This window comes from Neospora caninum, chromosome VIII (genome assembly GCF_000208865.1).
Source record: "Neospora caninum Liverpool complete genome, chromosome VIII".
In the NCBI taxonomy this organism is placed as follows: domain Eukaryota; phylum Apicomplexa; class Conoidasida; order Eucoccidiorida; family Sarcocystidae; genus Neospora; species Neospora caninum.
In genome coordinates this window covers 20420-46413 of record NC_018395.1, presented here as the reverse complement: position 1 = coordinate 46413, position 25994 = coordinate 20420, and the positions used below count along the sequence as shown (strand labels likewise).

Below are 25994 nucleotides of genomic sequence, written 5' to 3'. Positions count from 1 at the left end.
CGGTAACTGAGACGAAGACCGGAAAGGAGGAAAGAAGAACAGAAAAGAAAGCGAGTCTACAGGATGTGTGTTTATCTGAAGTGATGCGTACGGACTGGAAGACAGCCCGTAACGGGGAAGATGGAAGAACGAGAAAACAGACGTCTTGCTGCTTCACTCTCCTGGTGCAGAACAGAGGAGAGAGCGAAGGTGAGAGCGGGAATGCTTAAGAGATCGAACCAGGTCAAACAGAGACTAAGGCCTTCGAGAAGTCGCGTTTTCGAGGAGTGTGTGCGGTGGCCTTCATTCTAAACTGAACACAAAGTTGAGGAAACTTTCGACAGAAGAGAACTGCGTTACCGAGGGGAATGCAAGAGATCTCTTGTTTTCTCTGATCAGTAAATGCTGTCTGCGATCTGGAAGCTCTTGCCTTCGGCAGATGAAGATTCCAGTCCTTGGCACCTTTCGAGTTCGATTCTAGAGCGCTCGCTCCGGATCTCTCTCAAGGAAAAGAATGTTCCGCCGAACGGGGAACGAGAGGTTCTCGACGAGACGATGCAAGATGGCGAGTTTCCGTAGCAAATTTCCGTTTCTAGACGGTCACCTAAGTGTGATCTGAATGAGTGGCGTTCACGTTTATCGCCACAGGAGCCGAACCTATCAAAGCATCTCTGTGCTCGTTTCCGGCTCTGAGAAAACGACCTCACGCGTCGTTTCCTTCCTCTTCTTGCCCCGTTTACCTCTCGAAAGTGCTGGAGCAGATCCGAGCAAGTTTCCAAAATGCGCCGTCTGGGAACGGACAAGACGTACCTCGGCGATTTTCTGCCGCACTTTTTCACGGACGTTTCCCGCGATAAAGGTGACAAGTCTCGGTTTCTTTTTCAGCTTTGTTGTGTCTGATCCACAAGGCCTTTCTTGCTGCTAGAGACCCGCAGATTCAAAACCCAGGAGACTGTGCGAATCTGCATGGAGTCCACACGCTGCCGAATCTGCTCCTTTTCTCTACGGAAAGCGAGAGGAAAAACTCAGTCAGATATCACTACCAGGCGCATTCGTTTCGACTTCGAGATGTCGTGCGGCGCTCTCGTCCAGAACAGAGAGCGACGACTCTATACAGAAACAGCTTCTGTTTAGCCAATATCGCCCTGTGCTTTGACTCCTGTCGAGAGATTGTTAAAAATCTCGGGAGGCGCCTGCTTGGTGGGTCTCGCGAAGCGTGCGCGTCACGACGGCGCTGTTTTCCTGCGGGGACATTTTCTGTGCATGCGCGAAACGAACCGAGCAAACGAAGGAAAGAACCAGGCATCCCCGAGACGACTGCGTTGCTCCTTGCTTCCTCCAGTCTTGCAGCCGAAAGGGTTCGCGTGGACGACAGAAGAAAGGGGGTTGAGGCGGTCACTAAAAGACGGCCGCTCTAGGCGGCGCACAGCTGCAAAAAAGTGCATGGCGGGGGCGGTTCCGGGAGGAGTCACAGTTCTGAAAAGGGGAGATTTTGGATCAAGCGAGCAGGGAAATACACCAGAGATGCCTTTGGCGCAACGCATCTCCCCCCGTCGCGGAGATCTGTCTTTCTGCCACGCCGAACGAGACACATATACATGTTGGACTATCTACGTTTGTAGCAATAGAGACGTATAGGGCGGTAGACATCTTCTACACATGAGGAAAGAGTGACCGACCAAATATATGCACAGATACGCGCATCTCTAAACAAGACACTTCAACCAACAGGAGAGAGAAGAGAAAACATTTTGATTGCCTCAGCCTTTTGTGTGCTCTCGTTCTTTCGGATCTCGAGAACCAGTGTTTGTGAGATCCCTGACTTGCTGCGGTAGAACTTTCGTCAACACCGATACAAAAAAAGTGTGACTGTGTCCTCCGCACGAGCATAAAGATCGTCGGAGGCGCTGGAAAAACTTGGAAACGGCGAGGGTACAAAGAGTCTCCAAGAAGAGCGGAAGAGCTCTACCGTGAATGAACTTTATTCCGGGCTCTTCCGCCCTTCTTGGGGTGCTCATCGAACCTTCATCTCGCGTCACCCACCGCAAGCGCCATTCAGATGGAACGGCAAATATCCATATATGTATATATATATATATATATATAGATATGGCTGTCTCTTCACCTATATTTTTCTCTCTCCATGCGAGGATGCGTGCACAAGTAGACATATGCCAATCTATTTGAGCTACGGCTGCAGTCACTAGAGAGATCCGATATATGTATGCTTGTCTCCTCGGTCTTTCCGTCTCTTCATATCACCTACAAACATGCAAACACATCTATCTATATATATACATATATATATGCATTTTAAATGAAGCTGAATGGTCCCGTCTCTCCCGTTTTCGAGCCGCTATCTGGAGGCTGTCCATTTGCACAGCAATCCCTCGACACCTCTGGGTCGCTTTCTTCCGTGTTTTTGTTTCTCCACGAAGGCGAGACCCATTCGTGCTCCCGTTTTATTCCTTCTGCCTGGGTATCTTGCGAGAGAAGGCCGCTCTCGCCTGTGTTCCGTGCACTATCTGTGCTGCGCATGCACAGTGGAAAAAACGTAGGACCGATGCTCTTGCTTTCATCAAGCAAGTCTCAGCGAGAAGGCGCCGACACCACCGTGTCAGTGCCTGTCCACGCGCTCAAAACATTGATAAGAAGTCTTAAGGCCCCAAAAGAGAAACACACACAGAGACTGCTCCAGAGATATAAACTCTCAAAAGAAATTCCGAATGATCTATATACACACAACGCCCACGAAATACATAAAGATATACACTTACACGTGAAAACGCACACAGACGTCTGCATTTCGCCCGTGCAGAGTGCACGTCCGTACATTGGTGTTGACAAGCTCGCGTTGGGCATCTGCGGGCCTTCCTCGATGTCTCCTCTTAGGAAGGATTTCCAGGTTCAGAAAGGAGCATCAAAAATGACTGACAAAAACTCGTCCATTCTGCATCTGTGGAACTCCGTGTGTTTCGGTGGAAAGACGCCACCGCATGTCGGGGACGTCTCGAAAAGGATTCTCTGAAACACGCGGCCTAGGGGATCTGTGCAGGTTCCGGAAAAAAGCGATTAGCCTCTCTCCAACTTTGCTGTTTTCTGCAAGGAAACTCACTTCTCGGCATCGCTCTCGCTTCTGAACTGCTCGTCTGAGGTGCCCATGGAACAGCCTTCGTCTCGTCTTTGTCCTTCATGCTCGCGTGATCCACGTGGCTTGCCGTCCCTCTTGTCTCCTCCACACCTTTCTCTCGTGTCCTTCACTTTCTCCTCTTTTTCGGCGCCTTCGCCCCTTTCTCTCTCCGTTCCCGCCTTTTGCCTTTCACTCGCCCTCTCCGCGGTCGCCTCTGAAGGCTGCGCGCACCTCAGCTCCTGCAGAGGATCCTTCGCGGGGGTTCTCTTCCTGTCCGAGGAAGGCAGCAGTTAGCCCGTAGTAGAAGATGGTCACGAGAGACAAGATAATCCACACGTGGAACTCCCAAATGTTGCCTTTCCCCACGCACTTGCTTGTCCACGGACAGTGGTGATCGTAGCCCTCAATGCAGACTCGGCAATCGTCGCAGTGCACGGAGCCTGGAGGCGGGAAAATCTGGCAATCGCGACAAAAGAGACCAGGCGAGGCCCGCGCGCCCGAAAAAGGCGGAAACACCCGGCGACGCCTCCCCAACGCGCTGCGGCGTCCATACACCGCAGACTGCGGAGAAGCCGGCCGGCGGATGGCCATGGTGCGAGCCGATCGGTGCGCTCCTGATTCGGAGGCTACATTCAGACGGAGAGAGGAGCTAGTCTCGAGCGCCTCCACGGACGAAGAAGAGGAGCGGGAACGGGAATCGCAGCTGCTGCTCGTCGGGGAGTTGTCTTCGCTTCGGTCAAACGACACGTAACTCCCCCGATTCTGCAACTGTCGAAAACGAGCGGGAAACCGTCTCTGTCTCTCTCTCACAGCCCACCGCGGCTTCTTCAATGCCAACCGAGCGTACTTTGCGTCCCTGCTCGATCCTGAGTGCCGCTCGAAATCCTCTTCCTCTTCCTCTCCTTCCTCGTCATTTTCCCCTGTCTCCTCCCAACTTGACGATTCCGTCTGGGAAAGAGCGATTCGCTCCTGAAACACCTTCTCATTCGCGCCAAGACGCAGTGTCTGTACACCACGTTCGTGTTGGGGCGAGGCAAGTGTTACTGGGTCCGTGGAAAACAGTCGCGGAAAGACTCTCCCTGGCTCCCCCATCTCGGCCTCTGCCTCTCTTCCCTCTCTCTGGTTGCCGTCGAGAACTTCCACGGGAGGTGTACATACACCGGGTTGCGCCGGAGACATTTGGTCGCCCCAGCAACTTTCCAGGTCCCCCAGCGCGGGAAATCTGTGAGCAGGAAACACATTCTCACCAGGAAGGACAGGGAGACGTGCACAGAGCGAAGACGGAGAAGGAGAAGACTGAGGACAGGAACTGCGAGAAAGCGTGCGGAGGTGGTTTTCCTCTTTTGCAGCCGTCGCTCTCGTCTCGCAAACGGCCATCTGAGGAACAGCGGCGACGCCACTGTGAGGCGAGGAAGGGAGAGGACTCGAAGCGTCAGCAGACTGCACACAGAGAGGAGAAAAAGAAGAGGACGGAAGGAGCGAGGGAGAAGGGAGAGAGGGAGACCCAGGGCGAGCCGGAGCAGAGACCGCCGTCTTTCGCTTCGCTTCCAAATCTCTTCCTTCTTCCGCTTCTCTGCTTTCTCTCTCCTCTGCAAGGTGCCGGAGCTCGAGGTCTTGGCGTTTGCCGACCTGTCTCCTCGCCTCCCGTTCTACCGCTGCGGGGACAGGAGACTTCATGCGCGGGATTCCAGGGTCTTTCAGGACGGTCAAGATGAAGAAGAGAAAACTCAGTGAACAGAGGAGCGCACCGCCGGCGAAGAGGACGCGACTGGAGGTGATCACGTTCCTGCCAGCGACGAAGAGGAACGCGCAACAGATTGCCTGAGCACAGGAGACAGCGCAAAGGACGTCTGGAGTCAGGGGGAGTTGATCCCAAACAACCGGATCGTGGTGGCTAGGCGAATCACGCTTCATAAACACAATACGTGAGAGTGCTTTTGAGTTCCATGAACGGATTGGTTGTGGGGACGAACGCGAAAACACCACCAAGGTGCATGCATGTCGCCTTGTTTCCAGCGCGGAGGGAGACGCCTGCCAGGTTGTCTCCCGCGCCTCTCTTCTCTGAGACAGGGTGGACGAGTGCCCAGGGATCGCGCGCGGCGTGTCCTGTCGCCTTTTCTGTCTTTTTCGTCTGGGCTTGTTTTTCTGCGCCTACCGCCTTCAAACCGAGCATGATGACGGCGAACTGCCAGTGCGGCCCCAAGACGAGCACGAGGCCGTCGGGCCGAGCACTCCGGTAGAGGATCCAGATGTTGCCGACTCGCGCTCTGCCCCACAAAAATCCCGCGTGGAAACGCGACAGACAAAACCCCGTGGGCTGAGAAGCAGAACGGAGAGGACGAGCGCCAGGACAAGACGAACGAGGAGAGGAAGAAACAGGAGGAGAAGAAGAAGAAGAAAGAGAAGAAGAAGAAGAAGAAGAAGAAGAAGAAGAAGATGAAAGAGAAGAAGAAGAAGAAGGAGAAAGAGAAACAGAAGGAGAAGGAGAGGAAAAAGGAGGAGACATGTGTGTGGAGGGAGAGACAGGTGCGTCGTGGTTTTCGTCTGAAGAGAGAAGCGAAGAGGCTCTTGCCGCGTGGTGCGGTTCACGAGAAGGCTGGGAAGAAGAGGAGAAAGAAGAGGGAGAAATACCTTCCCTACGAGTAGTAGCGCTACGGGCCTGAGGCGGTAGGGCATCAGCTGTTTCCTCTCCTAGACGCTCATCTTTGCCTTTTCTGTCTCCACGCCTCCCCGCCCTCCTCTCACCGTCTTCACACTGCTGAGCCGCCATTGTCAGAAAACTAACGCCGGGTCACAGAGAGATAAAGAACGAAACGGAAGAAAAAAGACAAGCGGAGAGAAAGACAGAGAAGGCCGGAAAGGCAAAGAGGAAGGACAGGCGGAGCGAAAGAGAGAGAAGGACGGAAAGGCAAAGAGAGACAGAGGGGAGACAAAGAGGAAAGGACGAGGAGAGAACGGTGGAAAGCAGGCAGATGTGTAGGCGTCAGCTACGGATGAACAGAGAGGAAGGCATCACCGGAGAGCAGCAAGGGAGTTTTGTGAGGCGGGCCGAGCGTTTAGTGCTAGATCAGGAGAAGGTACCCATTGAGAGAACAGAGCTCTCGCTCTTCGAGCGAGGTTTGGAGGCCAGCCTTGCGTAGCGCCAGGAAAAAAAAGGTAGAAAAGGAAACAGACACGAACGCGTTTCGGCACACGGCGTCTCCACCCCTCGACTCATTCGATCGCGTAAGAAAGAAAGGGACATGGCGCGCAAGATCTAGATAGGGGAGAAGACAAATGGGCGTTTCCTGTGCCGCTTTTTCAGCCCTCTTGTCGCTCGAGAAGGCACGTGCGAAAAGCAGAGAGCAGTACAGTTGTGAGGAGAGGATATTCCTCTCTGTTCCCCTCCATTTGCGCTTCCTTCAGAGTCTTCTCCTTCTTCAGACCCGTGGAAAATAGAGAAGTCAGGTTCTGTTGCCGGAAACCTGCCGACCAGCTGCGAATCAGCGAAGCACGCGTGAAGAGCGGTCGCTGTGCAGGGGCGAACGGCACGAGGCACACCACACCCTCTGCTGTTCTAAACTGCGGGACTACGAGCTTTCGGAACTTTGAAATAAACTCCTCGGCGACCGGAATCTCTCTTTCTTCCGTTCCACTGTCTCTATTTTAAAGGAGAAGCCGAGGCTCCAGTTTCTGGCGAGAAAAGACCCGAAAAGAGGACAACAGCCAGCGAAGTCACCTCGAAATCGGCTCCGGGGGAGGGCGGCAGGCGAGAGTTGGTTTTCTCTATCTCTCTCTTTTGCATAGAGGAAATTCAATGCATTATTGCTCCGTGCATAAAGGGTGGCGTACCTCGGTCTTTGGAGCTTGGTCGAGAGCGAGAGAAAGCAGCAGACTGCGTGCACACCTTACACGTTGGAGCTGTTGCTTCGCTCTCGCCAACTAGCGGCTCTCTCTCGCGCGACGCTTCGCGAAAAATCGTCCCTTGTGCGAACACACCAAAAAACGAAGAGAGGATCGAACTTCGTCGTGTTTCAGTGTCCGGGCTATCACAAGGCCGCCTCCATACACCAGAAAATTCCTTTCCCTCTTTCCTCAGGCGTATGTACACTCGACGGCGACGCAGAAGACACGAGAGAGGCATCGCACGTCCACAAACGGGGGGTCCAGGGTGTATGTACACCGCGGGACATGTTCCGTTCTCTTCAATTTAACGGAGAAGTAAAGGTAACGTGACAGAAGAAACGAGAACATATCCGGAAGGAACCTTTCTGTGTCCTTTGCTGTTTATTCTCACTTGGCCTCGCGCACCGTTTCTGTACACCCTTTCTTCCCTGCTTCTTTCTCTTCCTCTCTTCTTCTTCGTTCTTCGCCTCCGTCCTTCTTTCGCTTCTTCCTTCTCTTCTTCCTTCTCTTCTTCTCGCCTCGACGATGGTACAGACACGAGCGCAGGCTGCGGCAGCAGCGTCTCCTCGAGAACCTTCTCCGTCTCCGGCGCGGGGCGGAAGAAAAGCTCTGCCTCCTGCTTCAGGTGTACAAACAGAGCGTGTCCATCCAGTGCGGAAGGCCGCGCCAAAGACGCCGGCCGGACGCCCGCGTCGCACCTCGCCTCCGCGAGAGAAGGAAGCGAAGGAACACGCCGCCCGCGGAAGAAAGGAATCCCCGGAAGAGGTTGAACAGCGCGTGTCTCCCGAGACGAGGCAGGGAGAAGGCCTAAGAAGAGAGAATCGCAAGTCGTGCGGGAGCCCTCTGCTGGCAGCAGAAGGGACAACAGAGGAAGGTCGAGGCGCGGAGCGGGGCCGGAAGGAGACGGACGGCGAGGGAGCGCCCGCCGAAGGTCTCATTGGAAAGAAGGCCGCGCGACACGCGAAGAGAAAGCAGAACGAAGGTGGCGACTCGCAAGAAGAAGAAGCAAGCAAGTTTTGGTCTGTCCTTTCTTTCCCTGTTCAGCTCGGAGGGAAAGGCAACAAGCAGCTCTCCTCGCTTGCGTCTCAGTGCGATGCCTCCGTCTCGACCGTCGCAACGCTCGGCTCCTCGAGAGCTTCGCCTTCGTCGATTTCTTCTCTTTTCGCCACTCAGACGGGAGTCTCTTCGAAAGGAAACACAGACTCCGACAGTGAGAAAGCACCGCTGGTCGCCTCCCCCAACCACACGATTCGTGCTCCGTTCCCTTCTCTCTCTCCTCCCTCTTCTCTCTCTCGCTCTTCTCTCTCTTCGTCCTTCGCTTCGACGTGGTGTCGGACCGCCTCTCTGTTTGCGTCGTCCTCTCGCCCGTCTTCCTCTTCGCGGCTTTCTCGGCTCCATCTCCAGCAGTTCATCCTGACTTTCTTCTGCTACAGTGCGCTGTACCTGACTCGCAAACCCTTCGCCTCGGCGCGGGCCACGCTGCAGCGCGAGTTGCGCCTCTCGACCGCAGACATGGGCTGTATCGACACCGCCTTCCTTTCAACGTACGCTTTCACGCAGCTTCTGCTCGCTGCGCCCGTGGCTGCTCGATTCGCCCACACTCTCAGAACCTTCTTCCTCCTCGCGTACGCGCTCTCCAGTTTCTCCTGCCTCTTTGTCGCCTTCGCCCCGCCGCCGCTCCTGCGCCTCCCCGCGCTCCTGCTCGCCTGGGCCGTGAACGGCGCGGCTCAGGCGCTCGTCTTCCCCTTCCTCGTCTCCATCCTGCGGCAGTGGCTGAGTCGCCTGCCCCGCGGAGGCGGCGGCGCTTTCGGTGAGCCGAAACGCCTCTGGCTTTTAGCTGTCTTAAGCAGTCCAGTGGGGTTAGAACAAAACTAAGGGCAGCCCATAGGTCAGCTTTTAGCTGTCTTAAGCAGACCACTGGGGTTAGAATAACGAAACTAAGGGCAGCCCATAGGTCAACATTCAGCTGTATTAAGCAGTCCAGCGGGGTTAGAATAACGAATCTCAGGGCAGCCCATAGGTCAACTTTTAGCTGTCTTCAACAGTCCAGTGGGGTGGTGCCCCGGTCTTGCGGGTCTGCAAGGGTTGTTCCTAAAAACGTCGCGTGCTTTCTCTCTGCGCGCTCAAGCAAAGAGCCAAAAAAAAAGTGGACAGTCCTCGACGGAGAAGGTCCAAATCGCGGGCAGAAAACTCTCCGAAAACACACTGAGGCTTCGCAGTTTCTTGGCTCGCGGCTGTTCCTCGCACGTCTCCCCTGCCTCGTCGTGTTTCTCTTTTGCGGTGTGGAACAACGCTCCTGTGTCTTCTCTCCTCCCCAGATTATCCCCCACAGTAGTCCCATGCCGCCCCTCTCTGGGCCTTCCCCTTTCCGCTGGACGTGCTGTCCCTCGAGTGGCGCTCCCGTCTCCCGTTTGTCCTTCTCTCCGCAGGGGTGTGGTCGACTTGTCAGCAAGCGGGCAGCATGGCTGCGTCGTACGTCGCGGCAGAGCTCCTGTCTTCGTCTTCGTTGCTTCTGCTGCCGCTCCCCGAGCCGCGCGCGCCGTGGCGCCTCGTCTTCTTGGTGCCTGGCCTCTGCGTGCTTCTCTCGGGGGGGATGCTCTTCTTCTTCCTCATCGAGAACCCCGCCGCCCGCTTCGCGGAGCTCGAAGCCGAGCGAGAAGAAGAGAAGGAGAACGGCGAACGCCCAGTGGGGCCCAAGGCGGCCCGCGCCGAACTGCATGCAGCAGGAAGCGAGTCGAGAACAGCAGGCGAGATGCGGAAACGGCGCGGAGAGGCCGAGAGACAGGTTGAAGATAGAGAGAGCGGAACGAAGCTGGGGACGTGCAGCGACGCGGGGACCATTTCGAGAAAAGAAAGCGAACCAAAAGAAGCTCCCGCTGTCTCTGCTGGCCAGCTGCTCTGGACCGCAGCAAAAGTCCGCGGTGTCGGCGAACTGTGTGGCGCATACTTTTGCATGAAGCTCGTGCGGTACCTTCTGATCAACTGGCTGCCGCTGTTCCTCCAAACGCACCTTCTCCTCTCTCCGCTGCAAGCAAGTCAGTCTCTCGTTTTCTTTGCCGCCCGTTTGGGGGCTCGTTTGGACTCGCACGTCTCTCCAGTCAGTCCTTCCCCCGTCTATGTTTTCCTCCTGCTCATCGCCCTCGGAATCGTCGGATCTTTTCGTTCCTCTTTGTGTGTCCCTCTGTTTTCCCTGCTCCTTTCCCTGGCCTCTCATCTTCTGTGCCTCTCTTCTTTCCTTCGCGGAGTCCCCTGTTTTCTTCCTTCGCACTTTTGTTTCTCCTGGCTGGCCGGTGTCTTGTCGCAGCTTGGGGATCGATTCTCTTCGAAGCCGGCGGCGTCGCGGGAGCTGTGCTTGTCGGGTGAGATCTCTGTCTTTGTTCTGCGAGAAAAAGTTTGCAGTCCTCTGTCTCCTCGACCTGTCTCTTTCTTCTCTCCTGTCTCTCCTCTGTCTTTCATCTGCCGCTGCCTCGCCTGCCTGTTCCATCCCTCGTCTCCCCGCTCTCTTCTCTTTCTCCACTCTTTCTCGTCTTTTTCTCTTTCCCCCCTCGCTCTTTCTCGCCTTCCCTCCTCTTCCGCCTCTCCTCCATTTGTGTTGCCTTTTCTTCTCTTTCTGCTTTCTCAGCGTCCTCTCCGATCGTCTTTGCTCGGGCCGTCGATTCGTGGTCATCACCCCGCTGTGTTTGCTGGCAGCATGCTGCGCGCTGCTTCTCGCCGAGCGGGATCCCAACACCCCGAGTCAACTGTCTGTACAGCTGCGGGTGTTGCTGTTTCTCCTCGGCTCCTGCGTCGCGGGTCCAGATAGCGTTTTAGGCGGAATGGCTGCTGCCGATGTCTGCGCTGAAGAGGCAAAGCGGACGAAAAAGGACCATGAAGAAGGAAACGAGCCGCGGGAGCAAGACAAGCAGCAACTGGTCGCCACAGCCTCGTGTAAGGTTTTACAGCCGAGACGTTCTCTCTCTGCTCAGCAGAAAAGAATCGGGGCTCGCGCCTCGTGCGCCTCGTCCGTCTCCGCTCTCAGCCTCTCTACCGTCTCTCGAAAAACCTCGTGGCGCGCTCTCTCTCTTCGGCTACCTGACTTCTCGCTCTTTTTCGTTTCGTGTCGTCCATGTCGTCCCGTGTCCTTTCGTTGCTCTTCTCTCTCCTTTTCCCGCCTGTATTCGTCTCTTACCTGTCGATTTGGCCCCTTTTTCGTCCTTCTCGTCTCTGCTTTTGCCTTCCAGGCCTCGTCAATGGCAGCGGCAGCATTGGATCGATTCTGCAAGGCACCCTGACGCCTCTCATCGTCGCTCACTACGGGTGAACAAAGAAGCGCAGAGAGGCAGGAAAAAAACAGAGGGTGAAACAAATGAAGGAACGCGTCTTCGGAAATCTGTCTCGTCTGGTGCTCCTCTCCACGTGCTTCTCGTCTTTTTCTTTTTCCCCATCTTTCTCTCCTTTGCTGCCGTTTTGGTCGCCTGCTTCTCCCTCTCGTGGTGCAGGTGGAGTGGTGTCGCCGTCGCCCTCGCGGGCACGTGCGGGGCTGCGTCAAGCACGCTGTTTCCTCTTCTTGCTAGAGACGTTTCCCAGGTAAGGAACGAGAAGAACAGTCACGCGTGTCTTTTCTCCTTCTTCCACTTTAGAAAGGCAACCTCTCTCTCAGCGACGCGCTACATGTGTCCGTGTCTGTGTTTGTTTGCACGTGTTAGATCGTAATCGTATATTCCTTTTTGCGTACACGCATGCTTACATGCGTTGATACAGTTGTGTGCATCAGGCGTCGGGGAAAGCGGTCCTTCTCGGGAGTCACATCGGCGAAGAGGCATGTACACATCGCAGTTGCAGGTCGTCACTCTTGCGTGCTCGGCTCTTTTTTGTGTGTAATCACCGACACGTATATGTCTTTCTGCATCTCTGTAAATCGGTATTTGATTTTGCGTCGCTCTCGTACGGTGGCGTGTAGAGCAGACCACCAGCGACGAACGGCGATAGGACTAGATTTGTCTGAACTGAAGCGAGAGATTCGGCGTATTCAACTGCAGCGCGTCTGTGCGCGCGGCAGTCTGGGAGCAGAGAGGATCTGCGCGGCTCTCTGCACGCGAGACCTCGGTCTCCGTGGAGAACCACTACTTCTTTCTCCCGTTTCTCTCGCCGGGGTTTCAAGTTCCTTTTCCTTGCTTACGTGTTCCCTCCAGCTTTTCTCCAAACAAAGGACGGCGGGAAAGACCAAGGAATGATCGACGCTGCAAAAGGAAAGGGGACGCGATACCTAAAAAGGCCGCAACTCGCGCGCCAACTATATATAGTGTGATCTCTATTTTTACACACACTCTAGAATGCGAGTCGGGTTTATCTATCTTCCTATATATATACATACATGCTGCTGTACTGATGCATGTACGTCCATGTGTCTGTTGTCTCTTTATCGAGATCACCACCAGCAATGTGAGCTCTTTAAATCTGTGTCATTCTCCCGCGCACAGCGGTGCCCCTTGTACACCTGGATATATTTTGATTGCACGAGGAATTGAGACTTGTAAGTCTATCCAGACAAATGGAATTATATCTTCACAAAGTGAAAGTGGGGGTGAGAGGGGGAGGCAAAAGCATACTGCGGTTTGATCTGTTTTCTTTCTTGCCGGTGAAGAAGCGTGTGTTCCTTGTTTCTTTCGCCCCCTCTCGTCCCTGCGTGCGTTCCGAATTTCCCAGTCGCCCAAACCGAGCTTTTCCACAGTGTAACACTATCAGCAGCGCAAGCAACCCGCCACAGGCGCCCATCCTGTATCACATTACAAGTGGATCTTCGGAGTAGACAAGTGATACGGAATCCTGTATAACACAAATCGAATGAAGTCGGGAAGGCTCCAAGTTGCTGGGGCCACAGTCTTCCAAGAGAGCGGGCTGCCTCGCCCAGAACTTGCCATGGTCGTGAAAAGCACAACAGAGCTTGGATCCAGTGGACAAGGACTTTCGAGATCTTAGGAGTCCAACTCGTATCTACCCCCAGAACAAGGTAGTTTGTAGAAAGCAAGGAATCTCTTTTTATGTGTAACAGGGAGTCCAGCTTCAGTCCTTGTTTCTACAGACCGGCTGACGTCTTCACAAACTAGTTTCGGCGGTTGCCGCCAGGGAAGTTCTCTTGCACAAAAAGTAAAAAGCTTGAGAAAGAACCCTGCCAGCGCATGTAAAAAAGCGCTTTCTCGGTGGATGCAGGAGAGTCGCGTTCTTGGTCTCAAACATGGAAAGTGCTCGCTTCTCTCGCCGCGGGAAGCCGCACCTGTGCTTCCACAGGAGAGTCGACTTCCTTTCCTCTTCTGTGCGAAGGAAACTCTCACGTCTAGAAGATCCCACTTCCGTCACTACCATCTTTTTCTCTGGAAAGTGTGCATTCGAAAGACAGAGGAAAAGAGGTCCCCACGTGAAACCTACATATTTTGGTAGGAAGGTAGCCTGTGGATAGAGGCAGAGCGTGGAACGGCCGTCACTCTTGTTCAGCTGCGACAAAAGCGGAGATTCTCTGTGTTCTCCGCATCCACGCGGAACAGGAGGCAACGCGGCAGGGGACTGTTCTCTGACTTCTCGTTCCGGGCCCTCCGCCTTTTCCCGAAACCCCCATCCTACCGCTTTGCCTCGCGAGAAGGCGCCGAAGGGGGAAGACTCGCCGGACGTCTCCATCCTTTTGCTCATCTCTGGGCCCTACCAGAAATGCTAAGGACGGCGAACCTTTTCTCTCTTCCCCTGAGAAGGTTCGTGGTGCACGTACTGCCAAGCCAGAAGCTACCCGAAAACCGAGACGCGCAAGAGAGCCGCCTGGGGCGGGGGGTTCTCACAGGAAAGGCATTTCTCTCGTCTGTTCGCTCGTAGCCTTGCTAGCCCGAATCACGAATACAGAGTGACAGACCGTCACTCACTGCCTCAGCACGCCAAGCCTCGGAGGTGAGCGTCAAGGAGACGGCAAAACTTCCCTTATCACCGTTAGTATGACCTCAAATTACCAGCAGCCATGTGATCTACGTAGTATAACGCGGCATTGGACCAAACACGCGAGAGATAAATATGTCTTGGATAGCTGTAATTTAGCGGCTAAATGCCAAGGGACGCCAGTTTTCGGGCGTCGCAGATCTGGATATGTTTGCTTCACGTGCTCTGAAAAGAAGATCTCAAGAATGAACCTGCTTAAGGCAAGCACGTAGTTTACCGACCCCAGAAAATTGCAGGGAAAAGAACTCCCACGCTTGCGTGGCGTCAGTGCCCACGGAACGAGCACAGCCTCTGACGCAAATCCAGATTTAATAAAGAGTGATACAGAGACAAAGACGCTTGTGAGCATGAAACTAGAGAGCTGCGTGCGCATCATCCCAGGTGTAAGTAGAGTGAGACTGGGCGTCCGTTTTCACCGCAAAGCCTGTTACCACACGTCTCGCCGTGATACGCATTGAGAAATACGGGATTCGCGAACAGTGCCGAAGGAGAGACGATTGGGTTGCCTCTCTCCAAGTGCTTTTTCCAGTTTCCCACGTGCAGTCACTTCACCCCTCCGGCGACACACTTTTTTGCGTACCAGCGCTGGCGGGCTGACCTCTGGGCCGACCTACGACGCCGAAATGGTACAAGTGAAAGCGCGTGCGGCAAAAAAGAGAGAAAAGGTGTCAAAATCGTGAAACACTCAAAGGGTCAAACGCACTCCCTAGCTGTTGGGTCTACTCTTTTTGGCAGACGCAGTGGAGGATGTGGGCTGCTGGGTTTCGACTCGAAGGCAAAGGCCAGAACTGAGTGCGGACTCTTTATTTCGACGTTAGTGGTGTTTCCGCTTCCCGTGTCGTCGTGCTTCCCTCACAGACGCAGCATTTTCCCGCGCAGGCGTGGAATTCTTCCTCTTTTTTGCCGTAGCGCACAGGGCCGGCCCCGTCACACGACCACGGTCGACACAGCAGGAAGTTTCTCTGCACTCAGCAAACCGAAAGCCATGAAGCCACAGAAAGTGAGTACTCTTGCTAACTGATCAGCGGAGAAGACAACAGAAGCCGGGGGACTCCAGGAGCGTGAGGGGACAAGCTGGAAAGAGCACACGAGATGAGTTCCCTCCCGCAGCGTGCGACCTGGTAAGAGTTCCGCGCCGAGGACAAGTGCTCGACTTCCGAGAGCCGTGCCTTTGATTCGGGCCGTTAATACGCAGGTGATTCGCGACAAATGCGTCGGCCATGTTTTGGGAGAGAGCAGGACCTCTCACACGCCCAGAGACTCGATCATCTACGCCCTAGGTGTTGGTTGTAGTCAGGTGAGCTCTGGAACCGCCCGGCGGTGAAGAAAAAAAACAGATGTTGGAAAAAACGTCACTCTCCCGGGAAAGATAGCCACATAAGCCTGTTTCTGTCGCCCATACCACTCGCTCTATACATAGGCACAAAGGGAAAGATGCAGACGCGCATATATATATCTTTGTATATATATATATATATATATATGAATTTACGACGTGTCGGATGGTCTGCGTCTACGCAGATGGGAGAGAAGTGTGTAATTGACACGCCACCGTTGGTTTCCACTTTTTCCCGTTGTCCCTTTCCGTGGTTGTCGTTGGTGTCGGCTCCCTTGTGCCGTCAGTTTCGTTTGTCGCCGTTGCTTTCCTGTTGTGTTTCGTTTTGCAATTCCTTTCGGCACGACGTCGGCCAACAAACTCGCGAGCACTCTGTTCGAGTTTGGTTTCCGCTGCTTTGCTTTTCGCTCTCTTCTTCTGCATTTTCTGTACCCCTTCCTCTTTAGCTTGACCTTGGCCATCCGCCCACCCTCGAAGTTTTCTTCGCTGGTGTCTGTTTTCGTAGGATCCGTTAAACGACATAGACCTCGCCTACACCTACGAGCAACATGGCGACGGTTTCAAAGTTATTCCTTCTTTTGCCACTACTTTTCCCTCCTTTGAACTCTTGCTGGAGGGGCTGCAAAGCTGTCCTGGTACACACGGTCTAGGGACAGAAGAGCACAAAAAAACGCGAGTTTTTCGCGGATTTTTGGGGTGCAGTCCCAGCGTCTAGACATGCAATGCACATTGAGCCGGTTCAAGTGGAAATGTCGAAATATGTGTCTTCTGATACACACGGGCGTGCACCCCTTGTGCCTGGGTATGTGTATAAATAGCCACATGCGTACGGTAATTATGTCGTGTAACGCATGCATCTGCTCTACGCGACTCTTGGCGGAGTTTCCAAGGAAAAAGAGCATCCTGGCGCCGACTCTCCCGTCCGCTGGATTTTGCTGCTGCAGGGTTGCCGGAGTTTAACCCCATGATGCTTCTGCATGGCCAGCAGAAAGTGACACTCTTCCGGCCGCTGGCAGAGAAGATACCTCGAATGATCCATCGCTCAATTATCAGCGACGTCGAAGACAAGAAAGTAGGAACATCACACAAAAAGTGTACAGGCGCTTGCGACCTTCGAGAGTTGCACAGCAATACAGGGAGAAGGAAGATGGACAACAGAGAGGCAGATCGCAACTCGAGAGCTACATACGATAGGGGGATCGACACTCCGAAAACAACTGTTGGATATGAAGAGCGACACAGAAGAAAGTGCTACACTGCCAAGGGGTACAAGAAACCAGATCTAAACTGGATATATATATATATATATATAGGGCATGCACACGAGCGCCTAGATGTACTCAGGCTAGGTAGAGCGACGACGATAGGTATATGTAGGTCGATCGACAGGAGAGGCAGCTGTGCCGATTGAGAGTCGATACATCTTTTCCAACGCGGAGGACACTTTATTTCTTCTTTTCCTTCCTTGTTCTTAAAGGTATTTTGCTCCTTTTTTCTGAACCGTCTTCTGTCCCTCGTCACACCAGTCGGGTGCCTTGGTTACGGTCGCCTCCGACAGCACGTGTGAGAAAACTGGAGCTCTGATCTGCCGAAACGAATCCATGCTGTTCATCCGTGGACTTGGTAAGTAACTTGCTGCCTCGAGATACGCCTACACTCAAATATTTGTATTTAAATGCTAATGCATAGAGATGGATCAAGAGGCGTCCGTAGAGGTACATATATATATATATATATATATATATATATATATATATACAGATAGATAGATGCATTTAAGGTGTCCATAGATGTCAATCATATATATATATATATATATATATATATGTTTGATGAGAGAAGCTTGTAGCAGTACGTTGCTGGACCTTGCGCTTGAGAATATTCATCTAAGTCTATTTACTCTTTTGAAGATAATCGAGGTCTATACTACGTGCCCGATTGTGCGAGGTAAACAGTTGCTTTGTAGCTTTGCGCAGTTGCTACGAATGGATCTTCCCTTCTGTTCTGTCAGAGCCGTTGCGAACTGTGCGGCAGGGAGCTGCGACCCTTCCCGTTGTATATTCCTCCCCTTTTTCCCTTCTGCCTTTCTCTCCTTTCCTTGATTCTTTCTGGCAACTCTTCTTTCGCGCCTTCCCTGTGGGGCTGTAGGGAATTTCTCGTCAGCGACGGATCAGCCTTCGAGTGCGACAGATAAACGCAGCGCAGAAGACCCGCGAAGTCGAGCGAAGCGCCAGAAGTCGAGTGTCTCCTTCCAAGGCCCACCTTCAAAAGTGTTTGACATCAAGACACCCGAAAATCTCGCTCTCCTTTATCGTCTAAGCGGGGACACAAACCCCCTTCATGTAGGCAAGAATATTTGTCGAATTCTGGCCTCTCTCGCTGCACATTCTTCCACGTTGTGCCCAAAATAGGCAAACGCCTCAATACGGGAAACCGTGCTAACCCGCACAGACGTAAAACATGCCCACACATGTATACGTAAATATATATATATATATATATGTATATGTATAGATACGCAGGTCTACTCCGAATACACAGTATACAGCAATATCTATGTAAAAAACGTCTACACAGAAATCTGAATGTATCGGTGTGAACGAGATCCGTACAACGGGAGCCTTCTTGTTGGACGAGGAGTGCGCATGTCCGGAGAAAAGGCTCTGTCGAGAAGATCTCCTTTGCCTCACTTTTCACTTTCTTCTCTCTCTACTGCCTTCTGTAGGTCGATCGCCAAATGGCTGCCTTAGGCGGCTTCAAGCGACCCATTCTCCACGGCCTCTGCACCTTCGGCATCGCAACTCGAGGCAAGCCAAAAAAGTTCAAAACTGTCTTCTTCAAAGCCTAAACTTGTCTCTGCGTCGATGAGTGACTCCCCAAAAAGGTGCTTCTGACTCAGCTACAAACCGCGATTGCACGCAAATATGAATGGACATATATATATATATATATATGTATTTATATGTATTTATATGCATAGGGAGTAGAATGGAAGCTACAAAAGAGAATAGACACCCCCACTGAGAGCGGAGAGTTCTTTGCTTGTGTGGATGTCAATCGTCTTCTTTTTTCGTGCAAGGTCGAGAGCATTTTGGAGCAGTTGAATCGCTGCGGAGGTTTGAAAGCCCGAGGGCCAGTGTATGTGGTCTCTAGTAGTTTTTCTTCCTGTGTGGTGTCTTTTTCACCGTCCCTTAGGGAAGGTGATGCCCTTTTTCACCTGCTGGTTCCTTCCTTTTCTGCCCTTTCCAGCGTCCCTTAGGGAAGGTGATGCCCTTTTTCACCCGCTGGTTCCTTCCTTTTCTGCCCTTTCCAGCGATCATTCAGACTTTGTTGGAGAACGACCCTGATCGCGTGGCTTCGGTGTCCGGACGCTTCTCCGCAGCCGTGACACCCGGCGACGAGCTCCGTGTTCAGATGTGGATTTCTGACGCGGAAGAAAATGCAGGGAACGAGAGTGCGGTTCTCTTCAACGTGGTCAACAGAACCAAAGATGACCAAGTGTGCCTCGAAAAAGGCATCCTCACAGTTCGCAGCCCTGGCCCTCAGATCTCAAAATTGTAATGCAGAGAGGAAGTCATATGTTTCACGCCTATACCGAAGCCGATTTCCTACGTGACCCGTCGATCTACCCTATGTATATGGATCTATCGGGGAATATTTGCACAACAGAAAAGGGTGAACATCAGTATCTATCGATGCGCATTTGTATACAAGTAGGTATCGATGTTTGCACATACGTATCTATATACTTGCGTATACATGTCTGAATACCTATATATTATATATCTAAACGACGGAGAGAACGTGGAGATTCGTCTCGTGTGCAATTTCGCATTCTCTACCTCGAATGACCGTAGTAGCCGTTTTCTTTCACCACTTGAAGATTGCCTGAGAACAGAGGCGCGCCTCAGTTCTCACCCTAACTCAGGACGTCTCTGTGAGCAATCTCGCACATGAAATCCTCAGGTTTTCTGTGAGAAGGCCGACACTCCCCCCCCTTTGCCTCGCTGAGGTCTAAGAACCCAAAAGAGAGACACTTTTGTCTCCGTTCTGCTGACGTAAAAAATCATCTGGTGTTGGAGGACGAGACTCGTAGAGCCCAGACACGATGGCCGAGGCCAGGTACTGGCGTCTTTTGTGAGACGCAGTGCCTCTCTCTCGTGCAACGATCCACGCATCTTAGACGAAGAGATGCCTGGTCGTGTCGCCAGCCTGAGACCCGAAACTCTTTCCGGCTGTTCAGCTGGAAGCAGAAATGGCGACGCGATTGCATGTAGAGACCGGGTGTCTGTCGCCCTTTCGATGCCTCCGTTTGATGTCGCGAAAAGGCGAAAACACAGCGAGAGACGCAGGCATGTGGAAAAGGAGACACCCCGCCCCACAGGAGAGACCATGCCTCACCGTCTGCGCAGGAAAACCACGAAGGCCACAGACATAGACAAAAGCCTTCACGATTTGAGCAGTCCAGAGAGGGATGCGCACACAGCGAAAGAGGCAGGAAGAAAACCGCGACCTAAACAGTTTCTTTCTTCGCTGCATGGACAGGCGCTTTTGTCAAGCACAGAGCACGTGGGGAAACGGAGACAGACGCTTGCGCAGAGGTGAGAGTCAGAGACACCTCGTCCAAACAACAGAGAAACGAGCGAGGAAGAAACGCCAGGAAGCAAAAAGAAAGAGGCAAAAGCAGAGCGGGACACGGGGAGGAGCGGAAACCGTCGAGGAAGACGCGAGAGCGTGGAAGCGAAAAGGCTAAACGGCGAAGGAAACTCGGTGCGGAAAAGACAGGTTTCCTCTCCCCAGCTTCTTGGAACGAGAAACGCCGCAGTTCAGTGTAGAAACCTCGGAGCGAAGGGTACCCGCGACCAACATTGTCGACTGGAGCGATTCAAGACAAAAACGTCATATTTGAAGTCCCCCCTTTCTCTCTTCTTCCCTGTCTTCTCTCATGCGTTCTTCTTTTTCCTGCGGCCAGCTGCGAGTTTGGTGGCGTCTGAGAGGCCATTCTCGAAGTCTTGCAGCAGGTTCGTCAGCTCCTCGTACAGTGTGTCAATCAACAAATACCTGAGCAAAAGAAGGATCAAATTGCACGTTGGGGACAAAACGTGGTCTGTCGCATTTCACGCTCTCTCATTTCTATTTGCGGAATCAGAGCTGGGAACCGCCGAGAATCCCCGAGCGCTGCCAAAGGCTGGATTTCTCGGCCTCCTCTTCCCGTCTCCGCGGCTCCTCTTGCCACCATTTCCCCTTTTGTTCTCCGACTCCTTCGCGTCTCTGTTCTGTGCCGGTTCTTTCTCTGTCTTCTTTTTTTCTCCCTCTTCTCTCACCCCTTGCTGTCGAAGAAACGGCCGACGTTGGAGGCTGTGGAGAGGTACAGGCTTTTCTGGCGAATGGCAAGGACGAGGTCATTCGTGTTCCGGTCGATGTGGCTGTCGATGAAGAAGGCTTCTCCCTGAGGACACAGAGGCAAAGCTCCATGGCAGTGAAGAGACAGGGCCCGCGAGGAAACGCATCCGGATCGGGCCACGCAAACACTTGGAGGGGAGAGGAAACCTCCGGATCACGAAGAAGCCGCAAGAGCGGCCGCGAACCCGCGAGAGAGGGAAACGCAACAAGTTTGCCTCGTAGTGTCTCTCTTCTCCCCTGCCTTCACAGGTCGGCGTCTCCCTGTTCTCGCCCTCAAGGCGAAGCACGAAAAAAAGAGCAAGCGCAGAGGAAAACGGGGCGGAAAAAGAAGCAACTGGCGACCGAGGCCCTCTTACATCTAGCTCAAGTCCCTTTTCTGTCCTCCAGCGTCTCATCTCGTCTTGCCAGTCTCAAGAGCCGTGCCCTCTCTCGCTGCTTCCCCCTCTCCGGTGCTTACGTCTTTGTCTTTGAAGCAGGCGATGGCGTTTTTCACGCAAACCGTCTCGATGAAGAGGAGGACGAGAAGGGAAACGAAAAAGGTAACCTAAACGCACAAGCGAGTTAGGAGAGGTCCAAACAAAGCAAGTAAGCCAGCGCGAGGAGACGCAAACCTTCACCTCCTCCGGTTGTTCTGGATCTGTATCTTCTTCGCCTCACAAGCGTCGATCTCGGCCGACAAAAGCTGTTCGGTACGTCTACATTCCTTCTCCCTCTGCATCACCCTCTCCGTCCGCTGCTTCGGCGTTTGCAAGTTTCTTTTGCCCTGCTCCTTCTGGAAGTTCGCGGCAACACCTTGCCTCGTTCCGATTGTGCGGCTATGCGTCTCGTGCGTCTCGTACAATCGAGAGTTTGAGGTATGGGCCGTCTGTGGGGAAGGGGACGCCGAAGGACGCGTAGGCGGCGACGCAGCACGCGAACGACGCGATCAAGAGGCGAAGGTTCGAGTACAGCCGGTACTCCTGGTAGCCTAAGTGAGTCATGCACTGGCAGGAGACGCAGGGGCGGGGAATGTGGAAGCAGTCGCGAGGAGAGAGAAGGAAACGAGGGTGAGGGAGAAGAGAGGCGAGTGTAGGTGTGCGTTTTCCGCCGGGTCGGGAAAAAACGGAGCGCGTCGACGAAAGCAGTGCAAAATGGACAGAGACTTCGAGAAAAGAAGGGAGAACCAAAGGAGGGACACAAAAAGAGAGGACGAGAAGTGAACGGAGTCAAACACGGACAGAATCCCTGGTCTCCACTGTAGAGGGGCGGGAGGGGAGGAGATAAGGGAAGAACGCGAAGAACACTGAGGCCGCCAAGAGGATCGAGACCCGGTTCGTGCGCGCAGGAGAAACGCCGCTCTAAAACGGTTTCAGAAAGAGACAAGTGCATGCCTTACGTCAGCGACATAATCCTCCACGACGCGCAAGAGTTCCGCCTCGCTGTACAAGTTAGAAACGCGCCCTGAAGAGAACAAAAAGAATGGAGAGGAGAGTAAAGAGAGGCAAGACACTGGAAGACACGTGAGTGGTGCATTTCGACGATCTGGTCACGAGAGTCAGGACCAGAAAGACAAATCGATCTGCATTTATCCCACGAAAATAGACGCTTCTTCGGTGCCTCGGAGCACACAAGCCGAGACACCCTGTCGACGCAAATTGCCTCGATATATAAGCGAGGTCTTGCGCGTCTGCGGGAAGGCTCCGCATATGCAGAAAAGCATACTTATATGTATAGGTATATATATATATATAAGTATATGAAAGTATATATATATATAAAAGTACATATATATATTTCTGCATGCATCGGATTCTAGTGAGTATCATAAACTTCCGAGGACCTAACTCTGGTCGGGGAAGAGAAATGGCGCGGACTTGAGGACGAAGAAATATCCACAAAAATGTCGACACGAATATACATATATATATTACATGGAGATGAAAAACTCTGATTATATCTCTGCATGCTTGTACACACATTTGCGAAAGAGAGTATCCTCTAGTTTACGGAAATGTGCAGTCGATTCCAGATTTAAAGTCTACGGCCTTACGCATGTTCGAGAGGATTAACTCGAGGCGCTTTTGTTCTTCCTCCTGCTGCGAGTCTGTCGCGGCAGTGTCGGCAATTTCTTCTGTCGCCGGAGTAGGAGCCGCGGGAGTTGCCTGTTCCCCTTTGCCTTGTCCTGCCATCTTGTCTAGTGTTCTCGAGAGACCGATAATCCCCACGAAGTTGACTTCTCTCTTCACTTCCCCTCTCCCTCTAAAGATTTAGAAACGCATATATATTTGTATATGCGGAAATGTATATAGTATGTATGGATGTATGTATGTGAGTGTTCGAAACGTGAGCTGACACGGACGGACGGACGGACGGAACGATGTTTGCGACTATTTGCGGTGTGGGTATGTACGTTTGTTTTTTACATGCATGCACACATCGAACGGCTTTCCTCAGAGGGGACGTCTCTTTTTCACGTTGGTTCTTCTCGTGTGATAAGGGCGCTGCAGAAGGGAGGAAAGACACTGAAGAAGACTAAACCTAAGGGAGGGGACGGGAGACAAGAAAGGAAGCTTCCAGGGAGGATCTCCGAGCGAAACAGGAGGAAGAGGAGGACGACGAAGGAGAGCGAGAAGCAAAAAACGAGGATCCGCGATCGAGAGAACCAGTGCTTCGGGAACACGGAGTTTGAGCAGAAGAAACTGAAACGAGATGCACAAGGCACCCAGAAGAAACCGGTTTCTCTCCCCCAGGCGTTTCCCCGTCACGCTGTGTCTCTTGCGGCCGCTGTCCCTCCTTGTTGTTTTCTCGCTGCCCTCGGCGTCTTGTAGTGTAAATACACTCCAGAATTCAGGTCTCGTCGCCTGTCTGTCGCACAATTATTTCAAGGGAAGTGTCGCGGGGGCTTGGCGGGCCCTCCTCCGGGTGTCATCGACGTCCGTCTTCTTCCGAGGGTATGCCAGGATGGGAGAGGAAGTGAGATCGGGAAAAAAAAACAGTACTGCGAAAACAACAACGATTTCCCAATAGGTGCAGGAGAAGCTTCGCTGACGACTTACGGAAAGCAGGTAAGCCGGAAGACAAGCAACCAGTACACACCACAAGAACACGGGAGGCCAGAGAAGACAAGGAAGAAAGAACGAACAGAGAGAAGCGTTTTCGTTGTTTTTAACGCATAAGGAAATCGCTGTTCACTATTTTTGCAACAGAACCACGTGAAGGACTTCAGGTGGAGAAAAAGCGCAAGACAGGCGTCGATTTCTTGGGATTTTTCTGGAGGTTTTTTTGCATGCCCTTCTCCAGCGCAAGGAAGAGCCGCCAGGCTATCAGATGACAGCTGGGCACGAGGTGGAAAGAGAGACAGGACACGACGGTTCATATTTGGAGGAAGAACAGTTTTTCCCTCTCCTTTCTCTTCATTTTTTCCTCTTTCTCTTCCGTCTCTTTTGCCTTTGTCTCTTGTTCCTCTCCTCTTTTCTGTCTTCGTTTACTTCCGACGATCGCTTCATGGTTGACGTGAGGGTACTCGCTGCCTGGTGTATATGCACCGCAGCAGAGCAACGTCTCCTCCCTCGAGGTGTACATACACCCGAAAAAGAGGACTTACTGGGAGAAAGCGCGACTCCTTGGTCATGCTTTTCCCTCCTTCAAGTTGGAAAGAAGTTGTGCAAGTTGTGTTCTTTCTCTCGGCGCGTCTCTCACCTTGCCAGAACTTGTGCAGGGGACCTTCTAGATGAGAAGGCAAAAACGAGAAAACCACGGTGATCAAGAATCCAATGCCGTCTACAATGCATTTGGTCTATGCAGCTTATTAGAATAGATGAGGTCGCGGATAGAAACAGAGAAACACCCGAGACACAGCGGAGTCCAACACCCTCCAGCTCCCTATCCTCTACATATATGTATATAGTATGTATATGTATATAGTGTGAGTTAACACGAAGAAGAACAGATAAAAGAAGAGGCACGGCTCTCCATTCCTCACGTGCTCATTCCACCTTTTCCCCCACAGTTTGGAGAGAAGAAAAGCGTGAATCGTCTGTACCCGTGTAGTTTTCAGGTTCAAGGATAGATCTCTGAAGCACGTGTAAGGAAATAAGGTCGCGCAGTGTCTATAAAAGACGTTAATTTGACCTCATCTTCAGCATGGATTTCTCACACTGGATTCGACCCCTAAGACGACATCTCTTCCCCGTGCTCCCTCTCCTTCGCTGTATCTTACACCCTTCTGCACTTCAAGCACGAGGTCACTTTTCCTTCGGTTGTCTGTTTTTCAGTTCTGAGAACACCGGCCTGCCACTCTTTTCCAGTTTTCCCTTCTTTCTCTGGCGAACAATGAGAAATCTGCACCGGGAAGCCTCCGAGGCCAAGACGCGTGGCTGAAGCACGAGAGATTCTTCCCAGTCGTTTGCGGGGAATCCTGACTGCGTTTCTTATGCACATTGCCAAAATGCGATGACAGAGGAGAGTCGACTTTTCGTCATCATGTTTTCTCTCCGGGAACAGAATTTCAGCGTTCAGAGTGGGGTCTTGTTTCCACTTTTCTCGCTCTCCATAGAAATCAACGGGACTCGTTCGGGTGGGGGGTCCGCGGTCAGAACACAAAGTGTTTGTGTGTCTCGAGTCTTTTTGTCCACCTCCACAGTCCCTTAAGAGAAACAATGCCCCTCACCCCAAACTTTATGGAGACTTGGTCATCCCTTTCTCCTCTGTAGAGACACAATAGATGCTACTCCTTTCTTGCATCCAATATATATATATATATGGCTTTTGGTTTCCTTCCACTTCTGCAGCTCCTTCTCTGTTGCCTTACAGATATACATATATATAGATATAGATATGTAATGTAGTTTCTGTGGTTCCACATGTGCAGCACCGATCAGAAAAGATCGACACGTTTCGGAGAGCCGCCGCTTTTCAATCCCTGTGAAATGCTTTCAAGTGGCTCGTGGAATGTGCCCTATGGGAGACCCGGATGTGGTACGGTCCCCAAATCGTCCTGCAGTGATTGCTTTCCAAGACAGCGGCAGGCGAGAGACAGAAAGAACTACCGTGCCCCGAAGCTGGTTCGGTTCGAATGAACCGAGGCGGGGTGACTGTGCCTTCGGACATGCGTATGACGTGCTGTCTCGGAAAGATTCTTTTTCCTCGAAATGTCCCTCCGTGCTGAGTCCGAGATCGAGCGGTCTAGAAAGACTGTCGACGGGACAGATGCATTTACGTTCCAATGCTTTTTGCGTGTGCGAGGTCGCGCCCAGCTGCGTGAGTCACGTAGCCACCAGTGGACTGGTGATGACTGCATTTGTGGTGTGCACGAAAATTTTCCAT

At 52.6% G+C, this 25994-nt stretch overlaps 4 protein-coding genes across 4 annotated transcripts; 2 read left to right on the top strand and 2 right to left on the bottom strand.

Annotated features, from left to right (window-relative positions):
• Nucleotides 1-3298: 3298 nt before the first annotated feature.
• NCLIV_030100 (putative zinc finger DHHC domain-containing protein) lies at nt 3299-5615 on the bottom strand (the record flags this gene model as incomplete). Its single annotated transcript, XM_003883206.1, has 2 exons — nt 3299-4930; nt 5265-5615. 2 exons carry the CDS (start codon nt 5613-5615, stop codon nt 3299-3301), a joined length of 1983 nt encoding a protein of 660 aa, XP_003883255.1.
• Nucleotides 5616-7519: 1904 nt separating this feature from the next.
• Nucleotides 7520-11294, top strand: NCLIV_030090 (putative sugar permease; the record flags this gene model as incomplete). The annotated part of the gene is made up of 5 exons (XM_003883205.1): nt 7520-8804; nt 9424-10029; nt 10299-10353; nt 10617-10921; nt 11215-11294. The coding sequence occupies 5 exons, from the start codon at nt 7520-7522 to the stop codon at nt 11292-11294; spliced, it is 2331 nt and encodes a 776-aa protein (XP_003883254.1).
• Nucleotides 11295-14936: 3642 nt separating this feature from the next.
• NCLIV_030080 (putative peroxisomal multifunctional enzyme) lies at nt 14937-18848 on the top strand (the record flags this gene model as incomplete). The annotated part of the gene is made up of 8 exons (XM_003883204.1): nt 14937-14951; nt 15147-15248; nt 15793-15922; nt 16232-16359; nt 16814-16910; nt 17451-17629; nt 18013-18094; nt 18601-18848. 8 exons carry the CDS (start codon nt 14937-14939, stop codon nt 18846-18848), a joined length of 981 nt encoding a protein of 326 aa, XP_003883253.1.
• A 1382-nt stretch (nt 18849-20230) lies between these two features.
• Nucleotides 20231-22858, bottom strand: NCLIV_030070 (conserved hypothetical protein; the record flags this gene model as incomplete). Its single annotated transcript, XM_003883203.1, has 6 exons — nt 20231-20348; nt 20612-20736; nt 21148-21234; nt 21530-21673; nt 22066-22130; nt 22720-22858. 6 exons carry the CDS (start codon nt 22856-22858, stop codon nt 20231-20233), a joined length of 678 nt encoding a protein of 225 aa, XP_003883252.1.
• Nucleotides 22859-25994: the final 3136 nt, after the last annotated feature.